Here is a 12,682-nt window from a genome sequence, read left to right on the forward strand (position 1 = left end):
TGAGAAGCGTTATTCCCACGCTTACATTAAAGACACGGCCCCTTTCTTTCCTCGTTAGTGCAGGTGTTTTAGATCTTACCATTAAAAACGGGGCTAATGCTGGGCGTGGTGGCGCACACCTGTAATCCCAGCCCTCAGGGAGGCAGAGGCAGGTGGATCTCTTGAGTTCAAAGCCAGCCTGATCTACAAGGCCAGGACAGCCAAGGCTACACAGAGAAACCCTGTATCAAAAGACCAAAATATTAAAAAAAGCAAATAAACAACAGAAAAAACACTTGCTGTTCTTGCAGAGGACCAGGCTCAGCTCCCCACATAGCAGCTCACAACCATCTATAACTCCAGTTTCAGAGGATTCAGAGTCCTCTTTTGGCCCTTTCAGGCATAAAGCATAAACATATGTGCAAGAAAAACATTCCTACATATAAAACAAGAATCTATGTATGTAAAGATATATATACATACATATATATATACATATATATATATTCTTTCTGATTAGAGTTACACATTTTTAATTTGGGAGGCAGAGGCAGATGGATTAAGGCCTACATAGTAAGTGCTAGGCCAGCCAGGGCTATGTAGTGAGACACTGTCTCAAATAAATAAACCAAAAGAACAAATAATAATACCAAAGTTAGATAAAACCCCAAAATCAATGCTACATTTTCTTTTCTCACCTTAGTGCTGAGAACAAAAATCCAAGGCCTTGCATTTGGTAAGCAAGTATTCTACCATAAGGCCAAGTAACCAACCTAGCATTTCCTTTGTTAAAAAATATGTAGGGGGCCCGGCACGGTGGCGCACGCCTTTAATCCCAGCACTCGGGAGGCAGAGGCAGGCAGATTGCTGTGACTTTGAGGCCAGCCTGGTCTACAAAGTAAGTCTAGGATAGCCAAGGCTAAACAGAAACCCTGTCTCAAAAAAAACCAACCAAACAAACAACAAAACAACAACAACAAAAAACTTACTTAGGGCTGGAGAGATGGCTCAGAGGTTAAGGGCACTGACTGCTCCTTCAGAGGTCCTGAGTTCAATTCCCAGCAACCACATGGTGGCTCGCAACCATCTATAACATGATCTGATGCCTTCTTCTGGCCTACAGGTGTATGTGCAGTCACAGCACTGTATACATACTAATAAATAACTAAATCTTTTTAAAAGGTATTTCCTTATTTTGACAAAGGGCACATGCATGCCAAAGCATGCATGCAGAAGTCAAAGGACAACTTAAAAAAAAAAAAATCTGTTCTCTCCTTTTACAATGTGGTTCTCAGGGATCAAATTTAGGTGCTTAGGCTTAGTAGCAACTACCCATTATCCTTTTTTTTTTTGGTTTTGGTTTTTTGAGACAGGATTTCTCAGTATAGCTTTGGCTGTCCTGGACTCACTTTGTAGACCAGGCTGGCTGCAAACTCAGCAATCCTGCTGCCTCTGCCTCCCGAGTGCTGGGATTAAAGGTGTGCACCACCACACCTAGCTCCTCTTTTTTGCTTATAGATTCCAGCCACAGTTGTTTTATAAAACTGTAGACAAGGAGATAATCTCTCTCTCTCTCTCTCTCTCTCTCTCTCTCTCTCTCTCTCTCTCTCTCTCTCTCTGTCACACACACACACACTCTCTCTCTCTCTCACACACACTCTCTCTCTCTCTTTTTTGGTTTTTCGAGACAGGGTTTCTCTGTGTAACAGCTCTGCCTGTCCTGGAACTCACTCTGTAGTCCAGGCTGGCCTCGAACCAAGGAGATAAGCTTAATTATTTGTCACTCACATGACGCTAAACTATGACAGGCCTATATAGATGAGATGGGCACAGTGGTTCTCATCTGCAGTGTAAGCGTGCCGGGGAGTACTCTGACCTCAGGGTCATCCTGGGCTACACAATGAGGTCCAGGATAGCCTGAGCTATATAGAGTATGATCCTGTCTCAAAGCAAAGCACCTATGGGTGACAGTCTAGAAGAGAGGTTGGCTAGCATGGGTGAGGCCCTTGCTTAACCCTCAGCAGCTAACAATTGAGTAAAGTTAGGCTGGAGTGGTGGTACATGCCTTAATCCTAGCACTCAGAGGCAGAAGGAGTGGCTTTCTGTGAGTTCCAGGACAGCCAGGACACTATGAGCCCCCGTCTCAAGAAAACAAAGCAAAACTCTTCAAACATCTATCTTATGAACAATTACTATTGTGCAATGGTTTCCCAGCTAAGTCTGTGCTTTGGTCTGTATTCTGTGTATTGTCCGGCTCACATGTCATAGGCTGTGAGGGAAGATCAGGGATGCAATGATCAGAGCTAGCAGAGCAGCAGCTAAGCCGGCCCACAGTGTGCCAAATTCCCAGAAATGGCTCTGGTTTGTTCTCTCTTCCTGAGTCTTTTTTTTTTTTTTATGTTTTCCGAGACAGGGTTTCTCTGTGTAGTCTTGGCTGTCCTGGACTTGCTTTGTAGACCAGGCTGTCCTCGAACTCACAGAGATCCACCTGCTTCTGCCTCCCGAGTGCTGGGATTAAAGGCGTGTGCCACCACTCCCGGCTCTCTTCCTGAGTCTTAACTGCTGGACATGTCCTCTAGTTTGAGGAGACATCCTTTCAGACATTGCTCTTTGCTCTTGTTTATAAAAAGACGATAGTAAAAACATCAGTCCTACATTGATCCCTTTGTTATTTATTATAAATAAAAATGGCAATGGGGCACAGATCACACAGTTCTGCTTCCGGAAGGAAAAATGCCAAGTTACCCAGCCTAAAGTGCACTATCAGCTAATTTAAAATAAACTTAATATTTCAGTTAAAAGTGGGGCGATGGGAAGATGGCTCAGTCATTAAGAGCAATGGCTGTAAGCTGGGCGTGGTGGTGCAGGCCTATAATCCCAGCACTTTGGACGAAGAGGCAGGCAGATCTCTGTGAGTTCTAGGCCAGCCTGGTCTACAAAGTGAGTCCAAGACAGCCAGGGCTACACAGAGAAACCCTGTACCAAACAAACAAACAAACAAATAAACAAAACCAAAAAAAAAAAAAAAAAAAAAAAGAGAGAGAGAGAGAGAGAGAGCAATGGCTGCTTTTCCAGAGAATCCTGGTTCAATTCTCTGCACTCACACAGCAGCTTATAACCTTCTATAACTCTAGTCCCAAGGCCCAGAGGGTAGGAGTACTGGTTGCTCTCCCAAAGGTGCTAAGTTCAACTCCCAGCAACCACACGGTGGCTCACAACCATCTATAATGCGATCTGGTGCCCTCTTCTGGAATGCAGGTGTACATGCAGGCAAAAACACTATGCATAATAAATAAATCTTAAAAAATAAAAAATAAAAAGAAGCAGCAGTCAAATAAGTATATTTGACTTTGATGTTTCTCCTTGACATAAGTCCTCAAGCCCTGAGCATCCTAAGCAGGCATTCTGCCACTGAGACAAACCCTCCCCCCTTCACCGGTTATAACAAAAGTTTAAAAAGGATGTCTTAAACCTACAGAAACAAATGACCAGAGAAATGTTTTAGTGAACCATCTTTTAAGACTAAGGGCTAAAGTTTTAAACTTCTTGGATCTGCATTAATATTTCAGAATTTTCTACAGCTTTAAAAAATCACCAATGCAAGCCAGGCCTGGTGGCGCACGCCTTTAATCCCAGCATTCGGGAGGCAGAGGCAGGAGGATCTCTGAGTTTGAGTCCAGCCTGGTCTACAAAGCAAATCCAGTACAGCCAGGGCTGTTACACAAAGACAGGGTTGTCTTGAAACGTCACCCACCCCCGCCGCTGAAAAAAATCACCAATGCTTTCTGTTTATTCAAACTATTTCTTTACAATCCCAGTAAAGGCCCCCCAGGATTTGTAACATGCAATACCCCACAGCCTCATTTCACCTATCAAAGCTCGGTGATAGAGACAGCAATGACCACCCTCAGTCTGGAATCCAGTGGCTTCCATCTCTTGAGGGTCTATGATACAGGTTAAACCGGAAACGTTCCCTATGGATTTATGTCTTTGAACACATTGCTCCTAGCAGGTCACCCTGTTTGGGAGGTAACGAACATCTGGGTTCTGGGGACTAGCGTTGGTTGATTTCTGCTTCCTGATCCAGCAGGGAGGAGACACCTCACACTGCTCAGCTGTGGTGCTGCCCCAGCTGCCATGCCTTCCTCTCTGTCACAGGCTGTGTCCCCTGAAACTTGAGCCAACATATGCCTTTCTCTTTTGATTTGTTACTGTCACTTAGTTTGTAAAGTAACCAACACTGTTTCTAAATGATGCTTTAAAAAAAAAAAATGATGATGAAAACCTAAAATCCTCCATGATAAAATGTATACTCTTTAACTCATCTCCACTGTGAACTGGGAATTTGGATAAGTATGCCCAAAATCGGTACATAAGATTCTGAGCACAAATAAATTTAAAAAAGTAATTTGGCAACTAAGGTTTACAGAGGCTAAAGTACAAGGCATCACCAAGAGTAAACTACAAAGAACACTCAGTCAAAGTTTAACTGCTGAAAATACCACCTCAACCCAAGAGGTTTCTAAAGGCAAGTTCAGTATAACCTTAAATCCTCAGCGTAACGGGATGCTTAGCGCATGCTGTGGGCACCCTAGGCAGGCTTTCACTGTAACCAAGACAAGCAAGGGTAAAGAAGGGCAGCGAGGGAGGTTGCACAGCCTTGAGCATCCTTCACTTCATCCTCCCGCTGCTTTTCCTTTGAGACAAGGTTTTGTTTTTGTTTTTCAAGACAGAGTCTCCCTGCGTACCCTTGGCTGTCCTACTCTCGCTTTGTGGAGCAGGCTGGCCTGGAACTCACAGCGATCTGCTGACCTCTGCTGCTGGGATTAAAGGTGTGTACCACCAGGCCTGGCTTGAGACAGGGTTTCGCTGGCCTTGGGCTTGTTATCCTCCTGTTTCAGCCTGCAAAATTAATCACAGGGATGTGTCACCGGCTTGACCACTGTGTTACTTCTGAAATGTCAAAATGACCACTTCCAGAAGGGTTTGTCTTTTATTTTCTAAATATCCTCAAATTAAATATGTGACCAACAATAAAAGATCATGGGGCTGGAGAGATGGCTCAAAGGTTAAGGACACTGACTCTTCTTCCAGAGGTCCTGAGTTCAATACCCAGCAACCACATGGTGACTCACAACCATCTATAATGTGATCTGGTGCCCTCTTTTGGTCTGCAGGTGTACATGCAGGCAGAGCAATGTATAGATAATAATAAATATATCTTAAAAAAAAAAAAAGAACTAACTATAAATACACTTATCTAGAACTTAAGGACAAATTCAAAATGACTGAATTATATTATATTCATAGTAAAAGCATAAACAATGTACTGACCCATATCTAAAAGGCTTCTTTTCTTGATACTCAATCTTCTGGTTGTACAAGCAAGATTCAAATATCCCAAATATATCTCTCTCTCTCTCTCTCTCTCACAAACACACACACACACACACACACACACACACACACACACACGCGCATGAGCTTCCCATGGTAGTGCATGCCTGTAATCCCAGAACACAGGTAGCTGAAGCAGAAGGACTACCAAGAGCTGAAGGCCACTCTAGGCGACAACAGCCAAGTACCAGGTCAACTAGGATTACGGAGCAAGACCATGTCTTCCTTCCCAGTAGCCCTAACCCACAAAAAGTCACACCCACAACTTCAAGATATAACTCAGTACTGAACTTTCAACTGTTACCAAGTCCCTCCTAATGAGCCAAGTTCTCTGTTGGGAGGAAGTGGAAAGCCAGTTGGGAACAAGGGAAGAGAAGAGGACAGATACACAAAATCAACTCCAGAGATATATACCAGACTGAAGCTCCCAAAATGATTTCTATATAGTCTTTCAAACAACGATTAGCCTAGGTTTTCCCGTGACAAGCTTAAGTCAGTAGCATGTGAAAGAAAAGCTCACAGGCAAGCTCAATAGCTTTATGTTGAATGCCCACTAACATAACCTTAAAGGCACTGCCCCTCTACGTACACATACAAAGTACATCTCTTACGAGTAGCCAGAGGTGGGCACACAGACACACACTCATGGTTTCTGGGCTGAGGGTGTCTGTAGCTCCATGGCACAGCACTTGCCTAGCATGCACAAAACACTCGTTGTGATCTCAAGCAGAAGAAAAGGACAAGGGTGTGAGGAGGTCATGTTTCTGAACTTCACCAAAGGTCACTGAACTAGAACCCGGATAAAGAGGAAAAAACAAAACAAAACAAAAAAAAACCCAGAGCTAGAAGCTGGCATTTTAAAACCCCAAATGACTGTCAATACTCACGTAAGTTTAAGAATAATGAATATGGGGCTGTAGCGATGGCTCAGAGGTTAAGAGCACTGGTTGCTGAGTTCAGTTCCCAGCAACCACATGGTGGCTCATAACCATCTATAATGAGATCTGATGCCCTCCCTCTTCTGGCATGTACACATGCAGGCAGAATACTGTGTACATAATAAATAATTTTTAAAGAATAATGGATATGAATTATAGGCAGCTCAGTGGTAGCTGGGCAGTGATGGCACATGCCTTCAACCCTAGAACTCAGGAGACAGAGACAGGCAGATGTCTGTGAGTTTAATGCCAGCCTGGTCTTCAGAGTGAGTTCCAGGACTGCCAAGGCTACACAGAAAAACCTTGTCTCAAAAAACCAAAGAGAAGAAGAGGAGAAGGAAGAAGAAGAAAAGAAAAAATTTCTATACTGATTTTGCAATGTGAAAAAAAAAATAGCTTGCAAAGCCAGAATTAACAGTCTAATTAGTCAAAATGCTTTCCCTAAAAATATTCGGCTACAGCTGGTTCACTATAGCCAGGCCTGGTGACACACATCTTTGATCCTGGCACTCAGGAGGTTGAGGCAGGTGGGTCTTTGAGTTTGAGGCCAGCCTGGTCTAAAGAGCTAGTTCTAGAACCCAGGGCTCCACAGAGAAACCCTATCTCAAAGAATCAAGCGGGGGAAATGACTACATATAAAAGAGAGAGATGAGGTTTATTTTCAGTGGTCCCAAGGTAAAAAAGCAAACAAAATACTAGGTTTCCAGTGTATGAAGAAAGAGTCAAAGGTCTGATCAGGCACTTAGAAGATAAAGAGGATTTGTTTGTTTGCTTTGTGACAGGTTCTCCCTATGCAGCCCCAGCTGGCCTGGGACTTGCTATGTAGAGCAGGGTGGCACTGGACTCACAGACACCCACCCGCCTTTGCCTCTCCAGTGCTAGGACTAATGCCGTGCACCAAACCTGATAGAGAGGGATTGTCAACATTAATACTTGAATCAAAGATATCAACTGGGGGTGTGGCACACACCTTTAGTTCCTGAGCTTGGAAGGCAGTTGCAAACAGATCTCTGAGTCTGAGGCCACCCTGGTCTACACCAAGCTCCAGGCCAGCCGAGATTGTATAGTGAGACCAATATCTCAAACAAGCAAACAAACAAACAAGAAGCTAACTGGGAACCAGAGAAACGGCTGGGGTAGTTAAACACATCGTTACTCTTGCAAAAAACCCAGATTATATTCCCATCAGCCACACCCTGGCCCGTAACCATCTGTATGTTCCTCCATGAGATCAGATACTTCTGTGGGCACGAGGTGTGCATGTGGTGTACATACATACATGCAAGTTAAACACTTATACACATAAAATAAATAAGTATAAAAGATATATAACAAATAAATAATTGTAAATTTTCTTGAGTTTTTTTGTAGTTGTTGGGAGTCCTGGCTACAGACCAGGCTGCCCTTGAACTCACAGGAAGCCACCTGCCTCTGGTCTCCCTAGTTCTGGGATTAAAAGCTTGCACCACCACCACCAGGTTATGTAAAAAAGAAAAAAAAAAATTGTAAAGATGCCAACAGTTTTCTCTAATAACCTGCATTTTCCTATTGGACGAGGACAAATAATGATAGAATAACTTCATAACATAAACCAAATACTCAAAATTATTCCTTGACACAAGGCTGCAACATAGTTCCAAAACTGATATATCTGTTGGGTAATATGTCAAAACCTACCAGCAACACAGTTGCAACTTACACTCCAATTAAAGTGAAAGGCTAAGCTAGATCCAAGGAACAAATGGTATTACTGTTGTCCAGGATAATATACCAACTGCTCTCTTGCAGGTAGCACAGAGAGGTCTTCGGTACACAAGTTGGCCCTGGAAATGAATCATCCAGTTAAGAGCTGAGAAATGTTAGAACGTGTCTTCTCTCACAGACCTGTCTCTGCAAAGAGCTAAGCTCCCTCTTGTTTATAGGAAAGTAATAAAAAAAAAAAAGAGTTGTCCCCAAACCAGGACCCAACAAGAAAGATGGGGAGATTACCTGGAATCAAAGCCCAGGGATGTCTAATTATGGAGGCTAGACAGTGGGGTGACCTCGACACTGACAATTCCAATGCCTTCCTCCTGTCTCCTCAGCTCTCCCAGGCTGTTCTTCTTCACAGGCCAGAAGCTCCCTGGAGCCCAGCACCCACTTTCAAGAGCACCCCACCACAGGTCGCACAAGGAGGCCCCTTCGGTCCCTGTCCTCCACCCACGGTGTCCGGGCCACATCCCCCAACCTGAGGGCTGTGCAGCGTCTCCTCGGGGCTCGCTGCTCTGGGCTTTCCTCGGCCGGTAGCCATAGACGCCCCTCTCCGTCTGGTAACTGCGCCGGAGAAGCGGGACAGCCCGGCGGAGCGCTCTCCTTGCAGCTGCCACAGTGGCAGAAGCCATGTCTTGTCAGGACCCGAAGTCGCGATGGAAGAAGGGAAAAACAGAAGCTACAAACCAAGGCCAGAGAGAGGGTCGTGGGAGAGGAGGGGGACCACGTGAGCCTGAGGACCCGCCCTCGGGACAACGCCCCCGGGTCTCATTGGTCTAGGAGGCGGTCTCAGACCCGTTCAAAGGCTGGAACCTGAACCGTAGCCACGCCTCGTGTCCAGGCTGGTCGGTGGGCGATCCCCGGGCCAAAGGCCTCCTGGAGTTGGACCCTGTGCGAAGTTGGCGACTGAACAGAACCAGCCTTAAGATTCACCCTCTCCTGGAAGTTCCAGAGTACAGCTGTGTAGTTTCCTTACAAAAGGACAAAACAAGCCAGGAATGGTGGCCTTTCATCCCAGCACTCCGGACGCAGAGGCAGGTGGATTGCTGTGAGTTCGAGGCCAGCCTGGTCTACAAAGAGAGTCCAGGACAGCCAAGGCTACACAGAGAAACCCTGCCTCAAAAAACAAAAAACAAACAAAAAAGACAAAACAAGAGATGCAAATAGAAAAAAAGTGGGGCAAAGAAGAAGACTCAATTTCACCATTAAAAAAAAAAAAGATTTATTTTATTTATTAGGTATACAATGTTCTGCCTGCATGTGTGCTTGTCAGCCAGAAGAGGGTACCAGGTCTCATTATAGATGGTTGGGAGCCACCATAGCCACTGTGTGGTTGCTGGAAATTGAACTCAGGACCTCTGGAAGAGCAGCCAATGCTCTTAGCCTCTGAGCCATCTCTCCAGCCAATTTCACCACTTGGAGACCCTGTCTTGGGGGAAAAAAAAAGTTAGTCTACAAAGGGGCAGGTTTCATTACTGCATTTTCATTACTGCATTTTCTTCTTTTGGGGGATTGCTTTTTTTGTTTTTGTTTTTGGGGTTTTTTTTTAGACAAACTTGTGTAGACTTGGCTGTCCTGGACTCACTTTGTAGACCAGGCTTGGCCTCGAACTCACAGCAATCCACCTGCCTCTGCCTCCCTAGTGCTGGGGGTTAAAAGCTTGAGCCACCACGCCCAGCATGCATTTTTATTCAGACTTTGTTCTCTATGATCCTCCTTCCTTCCTTCCCTGGCCCTCCCCTTTGATGCCTTTCATGTCTCCTGTAGTCTCTTTTTGGCTGGCTGGCTGCCTTGCTTTGTGTTCTCTCTCTCTCTCTCTCTCTCTCTCTCTCTCTCTCTCTCTCTCTCTCTCTTTCTCTCTCTCTCCCTCTCTCCCTCTTGAAACAGGGTTTCCCCTGGCTGTCCTGCCGTGGACTCAGAAATCCACCTGCCTCTCTGCCTCCTGAGTGCTGAGATCAAAGGGCCTGTGCTGCCACCCTCCCCGCAGCCCCGCACTCCCCCCACTCCCCCACCCCCCACTCCCCCAATCCCCCACTCCCCCACCCCCTACTCCCCCACCCCCTACTCCCCCCCCCCCCACCCCCACTCCCCCACCCTCTACTCCCCCACCCCCCACTCCCCCACCCCCCACTCCCCCCCAAGGCCTTCTTATACTAGTCCTGTGATATAGGGAAAGTTCTATATCAACGAACATATAGACGTAGGTATGGTAGGCAAACAAACGCTCAACTAGGCAGGTATCAGGCTCCAAGTTCTAATTCCATCTTTACTATTAAATGACTGTGTAGTTATTTATACTTTATCTTAAATTTATTAGCATATGCTATTTGTCGACTGGCGGAGTTACTCTTCACATTTTCACACGTGCATATGACGGACTTTGATCATACTCATCACCCCTTCACCTTCTGTTGCCCCCTTCCTTCTTCCTTCCTCCCACATGTGACCTCTTTCATTTTCATGGTTTTTTGTTTTTTTGTTTTTGTTTTTGTTTTTTGTTTTTGTTTTTTTTTTTTTGGTTTTTCAAGACACGGTCTCTCTGTGTTAGCTTTGGCTGTCCTGGACTTGCTTTGTAGACCAGGCTGGCCTCGAACTCACAATGTTCTGCCTGCCTCTGCCTCCCGAGTGATTCATGGTTTTTTTTTTTTTTTATAATGTTTTATGTCTATAAGTGTTTTGCGTACATGTATGTCCAGGTATGATGTGCAAGCAGCACCTGTGGAGGGTATGAGCCACCATGTGGGTACTGGGAATCGAACCCGGAGCCTCTGCAGGATTGAGTGCTCTAGACTGCTGAGCTATCTCTCCAGCCTTTTCAGTCCTTAAACACACACACACACACACACACACACACACACACACACACACACACACACACGCACACCACTACATATGAAGAAAAAAACCATAAAGTGTTTTACCTTTTAAGCCTGGCATACTTTGCTTAACTCAAAGTAGCAGTTTGTATAGGAAAGGTCCCCATAGGCTCACAGATTTGAATGCTTGGTCACTAGGGAGTGGCACTACTTGACAGGGAGTAGAAGATGCGACCTTGTTGGAGGAAGTGTGTCACTGGGGGTGGGTTTTACAGCTTCAAAAGTTCAAGCCAGACCCAGTCTCTTTCTTCCTGCTGCCTGGAAAGCCAGGTCTAGAACTTTCAGCTACCATGTCTGTCTGAATGCCACCATGCTCCCTGCCGTGATGACAGAGGACCTATAACCAAACCCAAATTAAATGTTTCCTTTGTAAGAGTTGCCTTGGTCATGATGTCTCTTCACAGCAATAGTACATGGACTAAGAGAAATGATGGTTTCTATTTGACATGATTTAATCTTTTTTCTCTTCTTTCTTTTCTTTTTTTATTTTTTCTGAGACAGGGTTTCTCTGTGTATCCTTGGACCAGGCTGGCCTCTGCCTCCCTGAGTGCTGGGATTAAAGGCATGTGCCACTGCACCTGGATGATATCTTTATGGCTGAATGCTGTGTGTGTGTGTGTGTGTGTGTGTGTGTGTGTGTGTGTGTGTGTTTAATGGCTTCTTTCATTCATCAGCTCATAGGCTGATTACATAGTTTGGTTGGCTATTTTGCCTGGTGCCACAGTGAACACAGGTGTGCAGCTATGTGGTGACCCTGATACTTTTAGGCTTATATCCAGGAATGGTTTAGTGCATCTTGCAGTAGTTTGTCCTTAGGGGTTATTTTTGTCTTTGTTTCTTTATTTGAGACTCTTTAATTACTGTTCTATTGCTGTGAAGAAACACGATGATCAAGGCAACATATGGAAGAAAGCATTTAATTTGGAGGCTGCTGTAAGTTTCAGAGACTCAGTCCATGCTTATCATGGCAAAAGCATGGCAGCAGGCAGGCCAGCACAAAGCTAAAGCAGGAGCTGAGAGCTTTTATCAGAGCCACAAGCATGAGGCCAAAAGAGAGACCTCAAAGCGGGAGGAGGGGCGTGCCCTCACCGTGACACACCCCCTTAAAAAGGCCACACCTCCTAAACCTTTTAAAACAGCCCACCACCTGGACCAAACATTCAAACATATGAGGCCGTTCTCATTCAAACCAGCACAAACCTCCACACTCATTTCTATAGTGATTACGATAATTTACACTCCCTGTCTTTTCCATCTTTGCCAATGTTTGGCATTTTCTTTTTTTTTCTTAATACTCCATAGCTCAAGCAGGCTACCCACGAAATCCTGAGATTATGTGTGCATTACCATGCCTGGCTTCTTGTTGTTTCCTTGATGATAATGTGTTAGCTATTCTGACCGAGGTTCAGCTAAAGATCATGAGCATGCTTTAATGGATTAATTAGCCCTTTTAAAATACTTCTTTTGATATGTTTAACTTATATGCACCTTGGTGGTTGAATAATTTGTTTTGTATTTATTCATTTTGTTTTTTCAAGACAGGGTTTCTCTGTATAACAGCCCTGGCTGTACTGGACTCTCTTTGTAGGCCAGGTTGGCCTCAAACTCAAAGAGATCTGCCTGCCTCTGCCTCCCAAATGCTGGGTTTAAAGGTGTGTGCCACCACCCCTGGCTAATTTTTAAAATTATCCATATAATCTGGACATAATCCCATGTCTGATCAATAAATGACTCAGATTTTCC

General features: G+C 44.9%; 1 protein-coding gene across 1 annotated transcript in view; it reads right to left on the reverse strand.

Moving 5' to 3' along the window:
- Dhtkd1 (dehydrogenase E1 and transketolase domain containing 1) overlaps positions 1 to 8,764 on the reverse strand; it is a 38,387-nt gene extending 29,623 nt beyond the window's left edge. The window contains exon 1 of the mRNA XM_051151355.1: positions 8,542 to 8,764. Within this exon, the coding sequence (XP_051007312.1) occupies positions 8,542 to 8,695 (154 nt within the window). The 5' untranslated portion in view covers positions 8,696 to 8,764. The remainder of the gene's footprint in view (positions 1 to 8,541) is intronic.
- Positions 8,765 to 12,682: the final 3,918 nt, after the last annotated feature.

Source organism: Acomys russatus, chromosome 9, assembly GCF_903995435.1.
Source record: "Acomys russatus chromosome 9, mAcoRus1.1, whole genome shotgun sequence".
In the NCBI taxonomy this organism is placed as follows: domain Eukaryota; kingdom Metazoa; phylum Chordata; class Mammalia; order Rodentia; family Muridae; genus Acomys; species Acomys russatus.